The sequence below is a fragment of the Fundulus heteroclitus genome, chromosome 24 (genome assembly GCF_011125445.2).
Source record: "Fundulus heteroclitus isolate FHET01 chromosome 24, MU-UCD_Fhet_4.1, whole genome shotgun sequence".
Classification (NCBI taxonomy): domain Eukaryota; kingdom Metazoa; phylum Chordata; class Actinopteri; order Cyprinodontiformes; family Fundulidae; genus Fundulus; species Fundulus heteroclitus.
Window position 1 is genome coordinate 13,450,315 of NC_046384.1, and position 19,215 is coordinate 13,469,529.

The following is a 19,215-nucleotide window of genomic DNA, read 5'->3' on the forward strand; positions in this document are numbered from 1 at the left end:
GCTGGATGTTTGCAAATCAGAGTTTTTGCATATCCGAGTTTTTGCATACATTTTTCCAGGCGATGGGCAGAGGAAGATCACCGTCTAAAAAAATCTCCGAAATTTTCACTCTGCATTGGCACAGCTTCCCCACATAAAAATTATGCAATTATGTTTGCATTGTGCACATTATGAAAATCAGACAACCCTCAGTTAAAACTGAAGGCTCGTTTTTAAGTCAACTTGATAATAATTTGTCAATGGCGTCAAGAAACCACAAGTGTTCCTCTCTTGTTCTGATAATATTCAACAAGCTAGTACACTACCTATGTTTATACACTATTAGAAATAAGTTTACAACAAGATACATTTGTAACCTTAACCAATACTGTTTACCTTTGAGTAAATCGGCCAAAAGGAATGGATATTTTCTATTGTCTTTAATCTAATAAGTGTGTGGTGTGCTACACTCCGTCACAAATACATTATTATAGTTTTATGGTAGGTGGACGTGTCTGTGTTGCAGGACATTGGTTAGGCGTGGCCAAGCTGACCAAAGGCTTTAACCTGGCAGCACAATTACGCATACTGGGACTGAAATACAAAGCCACAATGGCCGCGAGGGGGGGGGGATTCATTGCCTTCACAGCTGTGACACAGGAACATGTCATAGCTGCGCATTCAGCCAGCTGTGGGAGAGCAGGAAAGACATGCAACTGGTAGCAGTTTAGCTCATCAGTCAGACACACCTTCAAACACACCTTCCTTAGATTTGACAGCATTTAGAAACTAAATAAACTTACGGGTAATTACAGCATTGCGGTCGCCATCTTCCGTTTTGTTACATACGTTGTTTTCATTACTCGTTTCTTCGTAAACTGAGGTTGAATGTCTGAATTATGTAGAAAGATAACCTATGTTAAAAATGTAATTGTTTCCTGATCTGACGGTTTTTGAGCAAAGAGATCTGACCGCCCCTGAGAAGTTCCTTTGGTTTTCACTTTTGACATTCACACAGCCTCATCAGTGCACAGCGGATCATATTATACCCCAAAACCTTGTTGTCGTTGCCCCTTTAAGGGAAGAGAACTCTGACCTAATGGAAAAAAAAGTCTGCTTCTACTAAACTTGATAGCCGTGTTCAGGTCTGCAGGTATTTGCTATAGTCTGCTAGCCTCATGAGACGATCCTGATCTCGCGAGATTTCAAGGTTTCACTCGCAGATCAGTCTAGCTACTCTCCGTTAAAGAAAATTTGGAGCCGTTCACCAAACGAACGTCCAATCAGCGTTGGCTTTGAGGCGGGTTGAGGTGTGACGCAATGAGAAGCGCGACAGTTCAGTCTAAAGAACATGGCGGCTTCAGCCGATGAAACTAGCGTTAGCTTGGCTATCGAGCAAGTTTTATCGGAATGACAGAGTATTTATTTGCTGAGCTAACAAGCCTTTACCTGCAGCAGCAAGAGTAGCTTGGCTTGTGGTTGTGTTTTCGTCGTCGCTCGTAACAGAGTGACGACGAGGCATGTTGACGAGTACGTCATATGCTTCATTGATCTGATTGGTTTATTTGGCCCGTCTATCACCAACATAGGCCAATCAGCTAACCAGTATTTTCGCCCCTTCCCAAAATTACTTCAACGGAAGGTTTCCAGATGGATATGCGAAGCAAATCTATCTGGCGGCGTCAGGTTAATAGTCTGCTTCCGTCAGCTTAACATTTATACCCTACAAAAGTAAAAAAATAAAAACAAATTTGTTAAAAACATATCAGAGTTGTGATTTAATCATGCTACTTCTGTTTAATTATGGTTTCAGTCAGTAGGGGGCTAATATGAAACAGAATTGTGTATATTCATCAGAAAACTGGTATGATTTCAGACCACAGCAGAGCATGTTGCTTTCCTATTTTCTGCTGAAATCTTAACAAAAGTATATTCCTAACACTATGAAGACAATAGCTTGAGGTCTTCTGTATGTATCTGCTTCTTAAAATTTGATATCTCCTTTGACAGGCAGTTGATCAAGGTTCTCTTCATCCATTGTTCCACTTTTTTTTTAAAGACTGCACAAGGTAAACAGAAGGCTCTACGCTTGGAGCAAGGATGTACAAGCAGGAAGTGACAAGAAAAATGTGTGTGTGTTGTTTTGTTGTTTTTTGGAGGTGGTTTTAGGAACAGCAAGGCTAGAAATAGAGCAAGGCATTAAACGTGTTGCAGGGCAGAATACTGCAGAGAGTTAGCACTGGTGTGTTTCTGCCTCTTGACAACCAGAGGTTGTAAGTTCAGACGAGTGAAGGATTTATTTTCTTATGATCAATAATAGCTCAAAGTTTAGGTCAACCTTTTTTCCAACAAATCTCAGAATATGTTACCAGAATTTGCTTAGAGTGAGCATCCAAGCTCATACTGTAACACTAAAGTACCCTCTTGTAAATATCATTTATGCAAACTTTAGGTTCACTGTATTACAAACCACTTGCTTTTCACCTGCAGTTTGTAAATAAATACATCCTCTCTGATTGCAGTTATCTACTGTAGTTATCTTATGCTAATGATTTGCGGTTGATGAGGACACAAGTTGAGTCTGTTTCCAGTGCTGGATGGACTATTCCATCAGAAACTGATGAGCTGCTGGAATTTCTACACATTACAATAATGTCTTGGATTTACAGGGAATACAATTGACAAAACTGCACCAGAGATTGTAAAAACTTTGGTCTAATGGGTCCTAATTTCAGCTGCAACATTCAGATATTAGAGTTGGAGCTCGGTGTAGATGTATCAATGGCTCAGGGTGCAGGCGGTGGCGAATCAGTTGCGTGTTATTTAAAGATCACAGCTTCCTTGAGCCCTTTTTGTGAGATAGGTGGAGGGCGATTGACAGATGAATTAATAACTCTAGAAGAAAAAATTATGCTCAGGTTTATTTTCGCACAATTCCAGTGAAACGAACCGATCTCTAATAGCTGAAGCTCCAACGCGGTTGGCTCGGGGAGAGAAAAGATTTTTCTTCTGCATCATCTGTGGCTAACAAGGTTTGCCTCTCAAGTTGCTGGAAAACTGCTTTCATTTATTTGCTGCAGTAGAAATATGCAGTGAGTACACTGCATCTTTTCTTTAATGATCTCAAGCTCGCGGACCCACACACACACACACACACACACACACATATGCTTTCCCCTCTTAATCTACGTCTGCTGAAGTGGTCTTTAATGAGGTGTGAACAGAGGACCACAACCCTCTCCCTTCCTCCCTCCCTCCTCTCCCACTATTTCATCTTCCTTCCATCTCAGCCCTGAGAGGCGACTGAACCAGACAGACAGAGCTACAAAGACGCGCAGCGAGCGGCGCATCGACAGGCGCGGGGAGAAAAGGTGATGGTGGAGTTAATGGGAGAGAACAAGGTCTCCTTTTTCTTTTCTTTTTTTTTCCTGTTCCATTACTCCATCCCTCCATCCATCATCATGTGATCACAGCGAGAGCGGATCACAGGGCCTGCGAGGGACACTTTAAAGATGTTCTCTCAGGCTGCGGCCAACTTCAGGCTTTTCCACTGCTTATGTGCGTGGGAATGCGCGCGTCCGATTGTGCAATGTGCGATTTATGCTTTTTGCACGTTGGGAAGCAGGTCAGACTGGATGTGCTCTGGTCCCCCCCCAGCGAGAAGCCTGCCCACTCCCACTCATGATAACCCACCGCAGAATTACGGTTTTGTTGTTGAAGACCAGCCAGCTTTGCTAATGCGTCTTGAGTTTGTTTCTCTTGCGCGTGGAAGTCGGTTTACATGCCTTCCAGCTCGCCGGGATCCCACTGACTAACACATCAGCCGCACGCCCTTGATTTGAACGAAGGGCAGCATTATTAGAGTTAAACAGCCTTCTCCTACTTCGTTACCTTTAGTTTCCAGATGAAACCCTGCTTGCCAAGAGCCAACCGTCGGAGCTTGTTAAAAAAAAAAAAAAAAAAAAAAAAAAACACGCCACAATTTTGATTACCTTCCAGGGTTGGGATTTCACCTTCAACTCATGGAGCCAACTTTGCAAATCCAATCTAGCCTCCATTAGATTTGAAGAGAGGCTCTGCGGAGTATTTGTAATTCGTCTCCGGGCATCGACTGTTCTTATAAAACAGCGAGAAGCCTTCCTCTTCTCAGTTTTAATTGGAACAGACAGAACGAGTGTGATGACACACTTTTTTTTTTTTTACTTGGATTCAAAAAAAAAAAATGTATCCTGTTCAAAGACAAAATGCAACCCTGAAGCCGGTTATGGAGGTGCAAAAGTCCCAAAATTCAATAAAATGGGGGGAAAAAATGAGTATTTAATTAAATTTGGAAACAAATAAAGTTAAATATATACATTATTACACTCATTCCATGAGTAAAAACAATTTGTTTAATTTATGAAAATATAGATGGTTATAATGCCATGTATTCATTTGTGTTTTTTGTAATATTTATTTAAGATTATTGCTGTGAAGCTGACTTGCTTTGCTGTTTAATGTTTAAACTGATTCATGGCGCGCTGCAGTGATAGAACTATAAAATTAGTGAATACGCAAATATTTACATATGATTTTAAATAACTTCTATTTTAATTGATTAATTTTACATTGAATTGTTTGTTAAATTATTGACATTTAAAAAATAATAATAAAATAAATACATTTATTTGCCAGTCTTTTTTCTTAGTACTGTTTCGCTGTACATTGACCAAAAGTCATTCTTTTATGTTTGGAATCAGCATGCGCAGCCCTGAGGATGCTCACATTTGCCTGTATCCGCTGCAGCATGCAAATAAATCTGGTCTACCTCCATGTAGATCACTAAGTCACTCTTTGTCTCACCCCTCTGACACTAAGTTTTAGGATTATTCATTCCCCAGCATCATGTGGATGTTCAAACCCCTCCACCACACCGAGTTAGTGATTTTTTCAGAGTGGCTGCTGTAATTTGTTGCTTTCAATGCCTTTCTCCAGTCTACTGTGGTGAAGAAAACACTCAATCAAGAAGTAAACTTTTATCTACAGGGCATAAGATACAGATCTCTCTCTTCCACCCCCCAAAACCACGACGCAGGAATATGTAGCCGGGTTCCAGCTCTTCACCGCGGTAGAGAGCTGTTTGCTTGATGGTGCCGTTTGCTGATTGGAGAGTATGAATTAGGTGGAAAAACCATTTTTGAGCTAAGCTGAACGGCGCTGAGCAGGTCCTTTGGTATTCAGCTTTGACATTCACGCGGCCTCATCAGTGCAAAAGATCATATTATACCGCCAAATTTGTTGTCATGGCCCCTTTAAAGTCACCAAGTCGAACTGAACATATTGCTTGAATGCTGATATCCACCTCTGTCTGAGACGGTTGTTGTATCATTTTCGTTCTCCAAAAACTTCATTTTGTTAAATCCTTTTCTATAATCTTGTATCTTTAATTATTTATTTACTGGATCAAAAATTGGCGAATAGAACTTCAGGTATACAAGCCAAACAGCCCAGGATCCACCAAGCCATAAAGTATTAAACAAAATCAAATCCAGATTGGAAAAGTTAGTAAAAATGTGACTATACCCGGGTACTTAAAAGTTTAAAGGGGTGTACTTTTTATTTGTTTATGATGGTGTGCATATTTTTGCTTTGGTTGAAGCTAACAATGTGACTTGAGAACAAATCATATATTGCTCTTGGCATGTACTAGTTTTAACTGCATGCATGTTTCTTTATGTCCTATGTTACTTCCTAAAAAATGAAGGAATTATTTTGCCTTGTTTATGCTTGTTTTTTTTTCCACTCAGCTCAGTTGTGGTGTATTGAAATTGGCGCACCTGTTGCTGCACTTTTTTCTAGGAATCGATATGATGCTTTCCTGCCTCCAGGTCCTACTCGAGGCAGTTACAAGAGGTGTTTTGCAATAATTCAAAACTCTATCCTTAAAACATCTAAAGATAAAATATCTCTAAAATATCCATTTGACATTAGAATATACATGCGCATTTACATAGGCATGTATACACGAATATACTAAATATACATGCATATGCATGTGTATAAAACTATATATGCTGGTATATGTATTTATGTATATATTAAATCACTTTTTTGATTAAGGATGTGTATATAAACTCAGAGACATTGCTTCTTCCTGTTCCTTTTTCAAAATAAGGAACAGGAAGAATAATTTCAGCGTTATTCAAAATATAACGCTGAAACTCGCTTTAGCAGCGTGTGCGCTGATTTTGTTTCATCTTGTTTTATTTGTATCATCTGACAATTAGGGTAGTAACATTATTTAATAAAGCATTCACATGCTAAAATGTATGCTAGCGCTTTAACTATTCCAACGACCCAAAAGCGCTTTACACTACAATGCGTCATTCACCCATTCACACCCCGACGGTGGTGAGCTATGTTAGTAGCCACAGCTGCCCTGGGGCGGACTGACAGAGGCGAGGCTGCCATACATCGGCAGTCGGAGAGGGGGATCGAACCAATTTCTCCGCCAATTTTATGCTTTGATGCTGCAATTAAAACCTACATAACTGCAATACAGGAATCTAAGTAGGTTAAAAAATAAAATGTTCTGCACTTTTATTCTCTCCATCTAAGTGCTCGCTTTGTTCCTCAGCAGCATATATAATGAGTTTGTGCATTTGGAAGAGAAATGTTTTTAATGCAACCATGACCCACCTCTTAAATTCTCTTGTATTATTATGAGTTGGAAAGCCCAATCTTTCCCGAATGTTTTCAGTCTGAGACAGGAAGATACTTAATGTAAATACGGCTCCATTTGTGTTGCATTCAAGTCCAGGCCACAGCATCATCGCTTACACAAGGAGCGAATTGGATTAGTGCTGAGTAGTGCTGCTGCTGCTGCTTTGGACTTTGATGTCTAATGCTTTGAATTGCTAATTCAGAATCCTTGTAATTTATCCCCTTTTGTCTGTCCACTGTTTAAGTATAATATTTTTATTTGTTCTCATTTTAATGCAGGCCTTAATGTGGTGTGTTTTTTTTTTTTCTCTTTTTGAATGAATGAATCACACTCCTCCAGTCCACTGGGGAAAACGACGAGGATTTTAATGTGCGCTCCATTCTGCTCGTCTTTTCACAGCTCCCCTGACAGACAAGCCGCCAAAAATCCTGTTTCCCTCAGAGAGCCAAATGAGCATCATAGAGATGGCACTAGGTAAGGAAACATGTTGCATTCCCCACAGTGATTGCCTGTTTTTTGTTTGCTGCTCAAGCCCGCGCTGTTTGACTGGTGGCACACGCCTGTATCGTCGGAAAGGAAGTGCTTCGCATTTCTAACTTAATCAAAGCAAGTTTCTTCCAAAGTAGGTCCCGTTCTACTTACTTGTGGCTGTTTTGAGAGACGCAGACTATTGTAGCCACTGTATTCTCTGCTGAGAATAGAAACGTGTGAAGCTTGGAGAAACGTGGTTCTATCAAACGATCTCTTTAGTCACTCCTCACATGTACTGCAAGTTTGCCATTTTGTTACTCCAAGGGGTTCTTAATTCGTAATGCTGCATGTTCACTTACAATGCTGTGCAAAAGTAGTCATAGCCCTGGAATGTTTTTCACGTTTAGTGTCATCCCAAGCACAAATGTCAGCGTATTTTATCAGGATCCAATGCCCTGTTGTAAAGTGGGAACAAAAAACATTGTGAAGACCAAGGAACACAGCAGACAGGTCGGGGGGGAAGTTGTGAAAAGGGTTGGGCTGTAAAATAATTTTCCGTAGAGTACTGTTCAATCCATCATCTGTAAATGGAAACAGCATGACCACAACCATTAGTCGTGGCTTTTATTGAAGGGTGGCAAAGATAAATCCTTTGGAAAAAGAAGGAATTGGTGCAAGGTATGTTTCATCCCTTTTATGAAGCACAATGGTGGCAGCATCATGCTGTGGAGACATTTTTATGAGCGGGGACGTTAATCCTTTTCAGTATTGATGGAAAGATGGATGGAGCTAAATTCAAGGGGGCATTAGGGGTCGGAGCATCAACTTCCAGCAGAACGACGACACCATACATGCAGCTAGAGCTACAATGGAATGGGTCTGAATGGCCTAGTTATAGTTCAGACTGAAGTCCAACGGAGAATCTGTGGAAAATTGAATATGTAAGTTCACAAATCCTGTTCCTCCTGCTGTACCTGAGCTATTTTGCTAGAAAAGAATGGTGGCAGCCTGTCCAATGGTGACAGCAGAGAATCTGAGCACAAATACACACCACACATTTCTATTTGTAAAAAAATAGAGAAGGAAAAAAGGTATTTAACATCACAATTATGCACTACTCGTTGGTCTATCACATAAGATCTTAATCAAATATATTCAAGTCTGATATTGTAAAAGGGGCAAAATCTGCCAAAAAAAAAAAAAAAAATCTAAGGGTGTGAATACTTTTGCGGCGCTGCATCTGCAACACTCTCTGCAGGTTTTTAGGAACCGTCTTCTCTCAGCCGCGTTACATATGCCGGTTTCCTGAAAGCCAGTGTAGTGGGCGCGCGTGAACTTTTAATTGCTTGGAAGCCGTGGCTTTCCTTGATCCGTCAAGACAATTACCAACTCATATTGTAATTTATCGAGTTCAGTTTTCCTGCCAGCGCTGCGCAGATTTGACTTAAAGCGGCAACACAGAGCTCAGCTGAAGGTTTTCAATTACGGTGCCATACTTCCATGCTCTTTTGTGAATGGACCTTGAGTGTTTTGTGGCGAGGGGGGGATGGAGGGGCAGCGTGAGTCATCTATCACATGTGGTTATGAAAAGCAAAGTGATTCAATGCTTAGAAGAGCCATATCTGCTGTGTTTTCCCAGCCCCGTCCTTCAGCGGAGCTCTCTCTTCACTCTTTTTTACCTCCTTCACATGTGCCTTGGCTACTTTCCGCATAATATGGTGCGGCTTGTGTTTTCTCGACTGTGACAAGCGAACGCACGGCCTCTTCATGTAATCTTTAAGCTGATAATAGGAGCACATTTCTAGTGATCACCTTCTGTGCCTCCTCGTGTAGCCGTCCCGGTACTCCAGCGTGCGCTCGTCATTTGCCTCACCGGCTTTCCATGCAGCGGGGGCTCATGGGGGGGGGGGATCCGAGCTTCGTGCCTTATTGGACGGAAGCACAGCTGTTGCAGGATGGGAAAATGGGTCATGATGGAGGCTTCCTTTGAAGTAAATTTGTCATGGGCTATGAACACAACGGGCTCGGGGAGGTAAAAGGTGGCAATCAGAAAATAGGCGCAAATCATTGTGGCTTTTAACTGATGACGGATAAAAGCCTCTCTGGCTTTTTTCAGCTGATTAAGTTTTCATAGAGGGGATGATGGGGATTTTCAAACTCCATTACCTGATAGCTGTGATAACGGGCTATAATACATAAAAGACATATGTTAATATTGATGTTTTTACTCTGCTTGTTGTTGTTGCTGTTTTTTAACTTAATCTCTCATTTTTTTCTCTTGCATTTAGACTTTTTTCTGGGGGGGGTTCAGTGTCCTCCTTCTTTATTCTTTGCCCTGTTGAGTTCTAGTCGTGTTCTGTTCTGTTAATTTGATGCTTTTTTTTAATCATTATCTTTTTCTTCACGCGACATCTAGTCCTACAAACAACTTTAACGAGTTTTAAAGACAAGAATTGAGTTGAATTGGATTTGCCTCTGTCCAAACTGGTTCAAATGTATACATAAAGTGCGGAATATATGCACGCACACTTCCACTAATGTCAGGCAAAATCTATCTTAGTACTTTGCCGAGCTGCATTACTATATTAAGCTCCCAGCTCTGTCAGTTTATGGCCAATATTAACGATTTAAGGCTTGTCTGTGGGGAATGTCCAGCAGACAATCTCAGCTCTCTGTTTTTGTTTGTTTTTGTTGGGAAGTTAATTGCCTTCCTTCACTATGTCCTCCCTTTTTGTTCCTTCTTTCTTTCCTCGCATCCTTTATTCCGTTCTTTTTAACCTCTGTCGTTTTATAGCCTCTTTCCTCCTTGTATCCGTCCTTCCTCGGTTCCTTTAGGTGTCTGGATGCCATATTCACCCACTATAGATACAGCTGCCAAAGTACTGCCACAACTTCAAAGTAAAGTCAGGCATTTTAATGTTAAAACGAGGCGACGGCACCTGAGGAGTCTGGGAAATGGAGTCTAAAAAGGTCTGGGATGTTAAGATGAAAATCTGTAGGACCCCATCCACTATTTGTTGCAGTTTTGTGCAGCAGGTTATTAGTTTTCCCTCCATGAAATCTGGACGCACACGTTAGTAAATTAGGCGAGTGAAAAGAATAAAATGGGAGGCAAGAAAGGCAAATGTTGAGATTTTTTTTAGGCTCTGGTGGCAGAATAGAAGAAAAACAGAGGCACTTGCACATGTGGGGGCAATTAATCAGCGCACGCCGCGTATCCCTGCCCTCCTCCAGGTTTCCTTTCTCACTTCTAATTGATCAAATTTAAAATGCGTGATTAAAACATGTTGTTCAAATGTTTTGCTCAGCCCTTGGTGGGTGATCTTTTCCTCCGTTTTCTCAGTGGGACCAATCAGATACAGTGGGAGTCTGTAATTCAGCCTGACACTTCGCTGCTCGCTGCGTTCGACTCTGTCGCACGCGCGCACATGCAGGATAATTGACTGCAGACTCACCGCAGTGCGATTCGGCTCCCACAACACTACTAATGTGTATGATTTGTAATCTCCGAACACACTGGCAGCAGGGTGATTAATTTCTTAATGTGTGGAGGTTTGTGGTGTTTTTTTTTTTGTTTTTTTGTTTTCCTGTGTTGAACAAATTTAACAGAAATTGTTATGAGCTTAAATCATTTAGCAAGCCTGCGTCGCCTTTACTCTTCTGCTCATACTGGCGGATATGATTTGTTGTCAGTGTTTTCTGTGCAGAACTAAGATGGCGAAATCAGCCTTACTCATCAATATGTCATTTATCTCACCTCGCGCTGAATGCATTTCTTCTGAGAGTACCTGGATGTTCCTCTTTGGGGTTTTAATCCTTCCCTGAGATGTAACCCTTCATTCCCCCCCCACCGACACATGACACTGCAGCAAATTTCTGCATTTGCTGTAGACAACAGAACAAGGTGACAGTCACTGCATAAGCTAAAATGTTTCTAAATCTGCTTCGAAATTTAAGCAACACTTATTTGGGTATCGTTCTGCACCATCGAGCCGCGATATTCATGCATGTCATGGGTTGTTTTGTGTGAGTAATTAAATTGATTTAATCTATTCACTCTCCCCCCAAAAACCACCTTGTCTTTTTGTACCTCAGTTGGTGATTCGCTTTGTTTCCCACAATGATTTTTGGAGGTGCTTGGGGAGCGCGAGGGAATTTGTAGTTTTTTAGTCGACAACAGGCACCAGCTCATCCATGAATCTTCGGAAAAATGACAAGTGAGAACTGAAGGTCAAGGATGCATCACTCGACATTTAAGTTTTAGGTTTTCTCTCTTTTTTTTCAGCCTTCCAGCATTGTTATTTGAAGGCTAAGACTGAGGTTTGGTATCTAAACTCACCAAGTGAACCATGTTATATAGATTTATAACTTAGACTGATGTTTTTAAGGCTTTCGTTGTGTTAGAATGATTTTCCAGTTGCAGCTAACAAAAATTAGGATTAGAATACTACATTAGAAAAATAAAAGTTTGTTCAAAAGCTGTCCACTATTTTCTTTAGGGTATTTATGGTCATTTCTGAGCATTTTTCCAGGAACACATTTGTGAGGTCAGACACTGATGTTTGACCAGAAGGCCTGGCTCTCAGTCTCCGCTCCAGTTCATCCCAAATGGAGTATGGGACTATGGAGTCGTCCAAAATGTCTTGGTGTGCTGAAGCATTCAAGGTTCCTTTCACTGGAGCTAAGCGGCTAAGCCCAGCTCCTGAAAGGAAAAAAAAAAAAAACACACACCAGTATCATCCCTCCACCAAACCTTACACTTATGCAGTCAGACAAGCACCGTTCTCCTGGGAACCACCAAACACAGACTCTGCCATCATATTCCCTGATGGTGGAGCGCGATTCGTCACACCAGAGAACGCGTCCCCCCTGCTCTAGAGTCCAGCAGCATCGTGCTTCACACCACTGCATCCAAGGCTTAGCCATAGAAACCCATGCCTTGGAGCTTTCTCTGACCTCTTCTTGAGCCAACCTGAAGGCCACGTGAAGTTTGGAGGTCTGTACGGTTGACTCTGCAGAAAGTCGCCGACCTCTGCGCACCATAGGCCTCAGCAGTTGCTGCCCCCACTCCATCAATTTACGTGGCCTGTCATTATTCCAATAAATACCACAAAATATAATAATAAACATTTAAGTCCATATTACCCATCCCTAATTAAGGCCTCTTTTAAATCCCTCATCAGACTCATAAACTGTCGCAATCTGCTTCCTTGTGGCTCTTTGGATCTCACCATAGCTTTCCTCCCCATGGTCATTTTCACGTCAATACTTGGAAGCACCAAACTAAATGTCTACGGTTTAAACATAGCAAACCTCCTTTAAAATTTCGCAGTAAGATGGCTTAATTGTGTGCACCTTAATTTAAGTGGGAAAATAATTGCCTGTTATTGATTTCGCCAAGCAGCCATTATTCTGAAAGTCTGTGCCCACAATAAAAGAAAATTCACATTCATTTGGTAAAGATATGGTATTAATGGACTTCTCGTTGAAATAAACTTCCATCTTATTGTACTTCATGTTCCTTGAAGTAATTTTACAACACTGGGTACAAAAAAACGAACAGATCAATGCAAAATGCTTTTCTAAAATGTACCAGTTTCTACATTGATCAAAAGATTCAAGATGTGCAAAGCAACAATTTTACACAAAATTAGAGAGAGAGAAAATTAAATCAGTTTTATTAAAAAAAACATACACATTAACGAAAAGAAACACACCAAGTATACTCTGCCAATTGTAAAAATGGGGGAGTATGTGCAGGACAGCATAAATCAAATATTTTCTAAGTAGATGACAGATCAGCACAGCTAGCCTCGAATGCCTTTTGTGTACCTGTGATGCATTGTGCTCCTATGGCGCAGCATGGGCTCCTGCAGCCTCTGTTTGAGGCAGGATGTTCTCTGCACACCTAACGCCAGACTTTTAGTTTAACAGTGGAAAGAAAAACATTTTGCACAGCTCAGCGCGGCAACATCCTTTCCCCTAATATCACGCGCATTAACTCTCACGTACGCAGCAGCCTTTACTCTAAATGTCACAGCCTCGACAGAGCGCTCCGTCGATGCCAAAGGTTCAGAGGCCCCAGGATCAATATTACATAATTTCTCTCAATTAGGGTATATTTATTCCCCCCCAAGTTATTATACATCTGTGAGTGATCCTATCTGCATCCCTGGCAAGTTTCCAGGAGCGTGGAAGCCCTGCGGGATGGGGAAGACGGAGTGTGATAAACACGAATGGAGAAAAGGAGGAAAGGGAAAAAAGAGGGAAATAAAGGTTGGTGGAGTTTGGGCAAAGAGTCAGAAAAAGAGATAAAAGTGAGCAAATTCACTTAAGATTCACAGAGGGAATGAAATATGATGGTGTCATACCTTAGGTTATTACAGATGAAAGTGGTTACAAGAAAGCACACAGTCCCAAATGGTTAATATGCCCTGCAGTGTGGAGGTATAAATTGTGACTGTCACATTAGAAAGTGGTGGGCTCGCAGGTGGAAGGGGGGGGGGGGGGCTCCTGGCCAAAGGATGCGTCCTAAGTGTTTTACATAAGCGTGATAATGAGAGGGACCGTTATGAGAGCCGATGGCCCGTCGCACTGAGGACGCCTAATTTTATTCAGCCGTCGAGGTGATCCACCGGAGCGGGACCACATGACTCGGACTTAGCTCACGTTTCGGATCGGGGCTGACCTCAAAAGTTAAGCCATCGCTTTACATTCCCCGCACTCCGCTCCTCTTACTGACAGAGGAAAAATAGCTGAAGGCATTGGCTTCCTTAGCCAAAAATAGCACAAAGAAATGGCAAAGGCGGTGGAGTTAAGATGCGCCGGCCTTTGTCTGAGCCAGCAGTGTCTGCTTTCTTTGGGCACACCTATTAATCATAAATTGAGCTTTGACATGAAGCTTACAGAAAGTCTGGTTTTTAATGGCTTAAGTGGGGGTTTTTTTTGCAATACACCTGGACATCTACACAGGACAGTAACCTTTCTAAAGTTTTCGTTCTTACACAGATGTGTTACACAAGCTTTTATTCAGGAATGAACAAGCTGGTCACTTAGTTTCAAGATGTTTGCGAAACAAAAATGTGATTCCTCATTTTTAGTTTTATCTTTCAATTAATTTATTCGCTTGACTACTGCAGTGAAATATTTCTTCAGAAACCAGTTTTAATGGTACATAGCCACGTTATATGCTTATTAAAAATACAAAAACATTTGATCATGATAAAATAAACTTATATACACCAAAACTCCATCTTGATAGTGTTTTGATGGTCCTTTTTGAGGCTAAATAGAATCCAGCGCAGGGAGCATTGACCTGATATAAATAGACATGGCGCCATCTACTGGCAGTATCGCAGAACTATCATAATGCTTAATTTGCTTAATTACCGTCTTTTTTGGACTATACGTGTCACTTTTTTTTCATAGTTTGGTCGATCCTGGGACTTAGTCAGGTGCAACTTATATATGAATTTTAAATGGTAAATCATACTGACCATCATGAACCAAGTAGTAAACATTACCATCTGTACCCTGAAGAGGGCGCTCTAGGCTTGTGAAAACTATACGCTGCTCCCGTACCACTTAAAAATGTATTGAAACATGGACTTAAATATTAGCTCAATATTTAGTAACTAAACTAAATATTTAACTTGGAGCTAAATATTTAGTTTGCAAATGAAATATTTAGTTTGCAAATGAAATATTAAGTTTGCAAATTAAATATTTAGTTTGCAAATTAAATATTTAATTTTTGCAGAGGTTACTTACAGTGTGAACAATGTAGGTTTATTGGCTTTCCGGTTATTTATTTTGTTAGGTTCAGCTTAAGTTTGTAAGTTATTTTGTTGCAAGAAAACAAACTGTGGCCTTGTCGTAGTTTACCTTGTAGGCTGTATACTGTATGTTGTTGCTGTATAGTATATTCGCCATCTGAGAATAAAAATCATCCCATTAGCACTTTAACTGATATATGCATATATGTGGCATTAGCATGTCAATCCAGCAGTTGAAAGTGGACCAGTTTGTAACTCCCAGGTCATTTTTCTGCCCAGTCCAGCACTGAATACTGGAATACTTTAACTTTTGCTCTCCATATTCATCACAAGCATTGCTGCACTAATGATTTTTTTCCAGATGTGTTATTCAAATATTAGAATTATTCCAGTTTCTAAGAGTTTTCTAAGAGGAAAGGAAAATAATTTAGGTTTGCTTCAGCGTTAATACAGTCCTGTCATGTTTTCATGGTTGTTCTCCATATTGTTATTTAATTGCATTGATTCACTAGCATACTATGGCTGTTCACATGGAGCAAATATAAATAAATATCTAAAATGTAATAAAAGGAAACATTTTTACTTATTATTACAAAATAAATCAATATTGAAACATTTAAATCGATATTGAAGAATCAAAATCAACCCAAATTGTGAGATTCTTAGCTCTACACACTATACTTCATTAGTAATGGAGTTCCAGATTCTGTTGCTTCCTTCTTTTTAATGGCAACAAATATTTTGTTCCGGCACGAGTTTTTGAAGCACAGAGTTTAGTTTTTTTAACATATGCATTAAAACATGCGTCTGCAGACATTAATAAGGGGTAATAACATATTACCCCTGATGTCAATGTTTTACTGTGGAGCAGTTTTCTGAAGCGCTGAGCTAATGCTAGAATGTTTTCTCTTTTATCATTTAAAAGGGATTTGAGTAAGACCAGGGCCATCCTGTGATTTTATTTTATAACTCATTAATTGCTCGCAAACACGGTAATGATCTGGTGTTGGCGTGAAAGACTGGTCTCTGTGACGTCAACACCATCTGAGCTCAGGCACTGCATCATTAGGACTCAAAGACAGAGCTGCACGACTAGCGCCCTGACTCACCCAGAAGAAATTGGTAAATAAGCGAGTAACTCAGTTTATTCCAGTTGATTCATTGTGTTTTTGCTCTAAAACCCGTAGAGCACACAGCTCGTCAGACGTCTGCACAATCTCTTTGTTACTAGGCAGGGAACACCCAAGGGACGCTGGAGTGATGAGTAGATGCAAATGTCAAGAGGGAAAAACAGCAGCTCACATTATGATGCAAACTGCTGATTTAGGAAAGTTATATCAGAACGTACAACTTTTGTAATACCGCTGCAGTTATAGTTTTTTTTTTTTTTTTTTTTTTTTCCACAGAGCTATGTACAGCCTGAAATGTGACATCTTAGGTCTAAGCTTCCTCGCTGCAGCAGCAGTGTGTAGGACTGCGTGTGTCTCCACAACAAACCTTTGCTCTATGGTATTTACTCTGGTGGTTTGGGACTTGTTTTAGTACAGTTTATCTTTGGAGCCACAAGTTTATTTTTTATTTTTTTTTGACTTGCCGAGCTTTAGTCTTTGAGCCGGCCTCTCTCTCTGAGCCCGCTGTCTCCCAAGTGCTTCAGCATCCCATCTACTAACACCTTGCAGACGGGGCTGTTTCCATCCAGCCGGTGGTCCCGTCGACAGTTTTTGCGCCTTAAGCCGGAGCCGGTATTTTTTGTTATTGAAACTCTTCTCCCCTCACACTTAGTTTCCTGCCATGTTTCGGCGCTCGGACTGCTCTGAGAGCTGGTCTCGCCGGAGCCTCATGCAGATTACCATCAGCGGCGTGATGGGCTTAGCATCTCATTCAGCTGCACTCGGCGACAGCTTGATACCCAGGAGCCACCTGCTTGAGATTTAAACGCACCTTTTAAAGTGGCTGTGACTTTTTTTTTTTTTTTTTTTTTTTACAGCTGTTACATTAGCCCACATTTAAACCTTAACATCAATGTGTTCCTCGGCTGTTTATCGAGCTCCCACGATAGATCAATCGGGGGAGTAGACGTTTGCCTTTTCTCTTCTCGGGAAAGGGTAAACCTGCTTTCTTGAAGTCCTTTTTTTGCATAAAGTTTTCTAATTCCGGTGAATTTGTTTGTCTCTCCTTCAAAGTCAGCTCCTATAGCTAAAATGCAAACCCTGCAAACTTTTCTCTTATTGTTCCCTTAGCAGTCCACGCGTGTGGTTGCCAGTTTGAGCTAATTGCTCTCCCTGTGTGTCCAACCAAACAGGTGGCCATATTGCTTTCCTTCTGGCTGCACTCACGTGGGTGCGCCTCCAGGTTGGACGGAGATGATAGTGTCTCCTTTCCACCCAGAGCGCGACCTTGATTGGACGCTCCGCGCGTGCTGTTGCCGGTCGCACGCCGGCCTTTTGGGCCGGCTTTGATTGCTTCTTGTGCGTGAGAGAGAAAGGCGAGTTCAGAGAAAGAAAGAGAGAGCAGCCATTGATGTCCAGCCAGAGAGCCAGGGGGCCAGGATTACAGTCAGGAGGCGAGGGACAGTGGCAGCAGAAATTTTGGCGCGCGTCAACCCTCACGCACGAGTGCACGGATCCGGCGAACGATGGCACAATGCAGCTGCCGCTTGCGAAACCGTACACATCCAGGGAAAGTCTCGCATTAAAACGAGCAGAAGGACGAGCTAACGTCCCCCCCCCCACGTTCACACTTCCCGCGCACAAGGTCCGTGCACGGCTTTCACCAGCTCGCAGCATCACCTCCGGGGGATTTAAATGTGCTAAAACAAGACGACGTGGTCAGATTTACCCGCCCCACAGATAAACACTGTGTTCATCTGCTGCGTGTCAGGCTATTGTATCTACAGCTGTGGTTCCTCAGCGTCGTCTGTGGGCGGCCGGCTTCTGGGAATGCGGATGTGTCGAATGAAGTGTTATGGATGCTCGTCTCATAACCACGATGAGTCAAGCAACACCTTGTTTCGCGAGCCGGGGTAAAGAAGCTGTGTTTTCTTCTTGGGCTGTAGGAGGGATCAGCAAGGCCCTGACCTCTCCACACAACCAAAATACACGAGAATAAAATAGAAGAGAAATTTATACAACCGAGCTGTCATCCTCCTATCCTGTCATCTCAAAAACCTCCTGATAAGAAACATGGCAACATCTCCTATACTGGGAGGCTGTAGGAGTAATTCTTATCCCCCACCTTTCTTCCTCTGTAGCAGCAATATCTTTATAAATATAGACTTTTCATTATTAGATGCTGTCGTGTATTTTATATGAAGCATACAGTGTAAACTGTGTTCTGCTCTCTGGCCGTCAGTAGGAAACCCTGACCAGGATGCTCGCCCATCGCAGGGTTAGACTTTAAGGAGTGAGTAATCAAACTAACAGAGATGCTTTTGGACGGTGAGAGGAACTCGGAGTACCATGAGAAACCTTCTCCCTGTCCATGGAGACTCTGAAAATATTAAACAGAAAGGATTCCAGTCAGGATTTTTACCCAGGACGTCTTTGCTGTGTCTATAATGTAACCGATCCCTCGCTGTCAGACTCATGTACATCCGCTTGTATCACCTTGTACATTTCCATTACTGTCACCGATCTAACAACAATGACATGCATGTTATTTCAATGCTACTAAAGAACTGTATATGTATTAAACACGTTTAATCGCTTTAATGGATGAGGAGCTTGGGTTTTAAGTTTCTACACGTTTTTAGGTGAATTCAGACTTTGTGTTTATGGCATCACACCATGCACTGCAAAACGGATCTAAAAATAAGTAAAATGTTCTTAAAGTTAGTGTATTTGTCATTGATTTCAGCAGGTAAATTAGATTATCTGCCAATGGAATGAGTATTTTGACTCCTAAAATAAGATAATTAGACACCCTGCCCTTGAAATAAGATGATGGAGAGGGATTGTTCCTATTTTAAGTGCAAAAATCTTATTCCATTGGCAAATCATCTTATGTACCTGTTCAAATCAAGGACAAATAAACTCATTTTAAGAACATTTTACTTATTTTTAGTTCCATTTTTGCAGTGTGTGCGGGTTTGGTTTGCATCGTTTTGCTCAGTTGCAGTATGAGGAGGAGGAGGAGGTCCACACGCCTGTTTAATGCACTACATTTGAGTCAAGTTAAGTGATTGTAACCAGGAAGTAAAGCAAATTCCTACTTTTGACAGAATGTTGTCCGGACTGGCTCAGAGTGCAAAAGAGAAATGTTTACAGTGAAAGGATTGACGTTTCTGTC

At 41.4% G+C, this 19,215-nt stretch overlaps 1 protein-coding gene across 1 annotated transcript in view; it reads left to right on the forward strand.

Moving 5' to 3' along the window:
• The window catches only part of LOC105921525 (interleukin-1 receptor accessory protein-like 1), a 203,190-nt gene that overhangs the window by 55,174 nt on the left and 128,801 nt on the right, over positions 1-19,215 (forward strand). Inside the window, exon 4 of the mRNA XM_036128528.1 lies at positions 7,082-7,156. Coding sequence (XP_035984421.1) covers positions 7,082-7,156 — 75 coding nt within the window. The remainder of the gene's footprint in view (positions 1-7,081; positions 7,157-19,215) is intronic.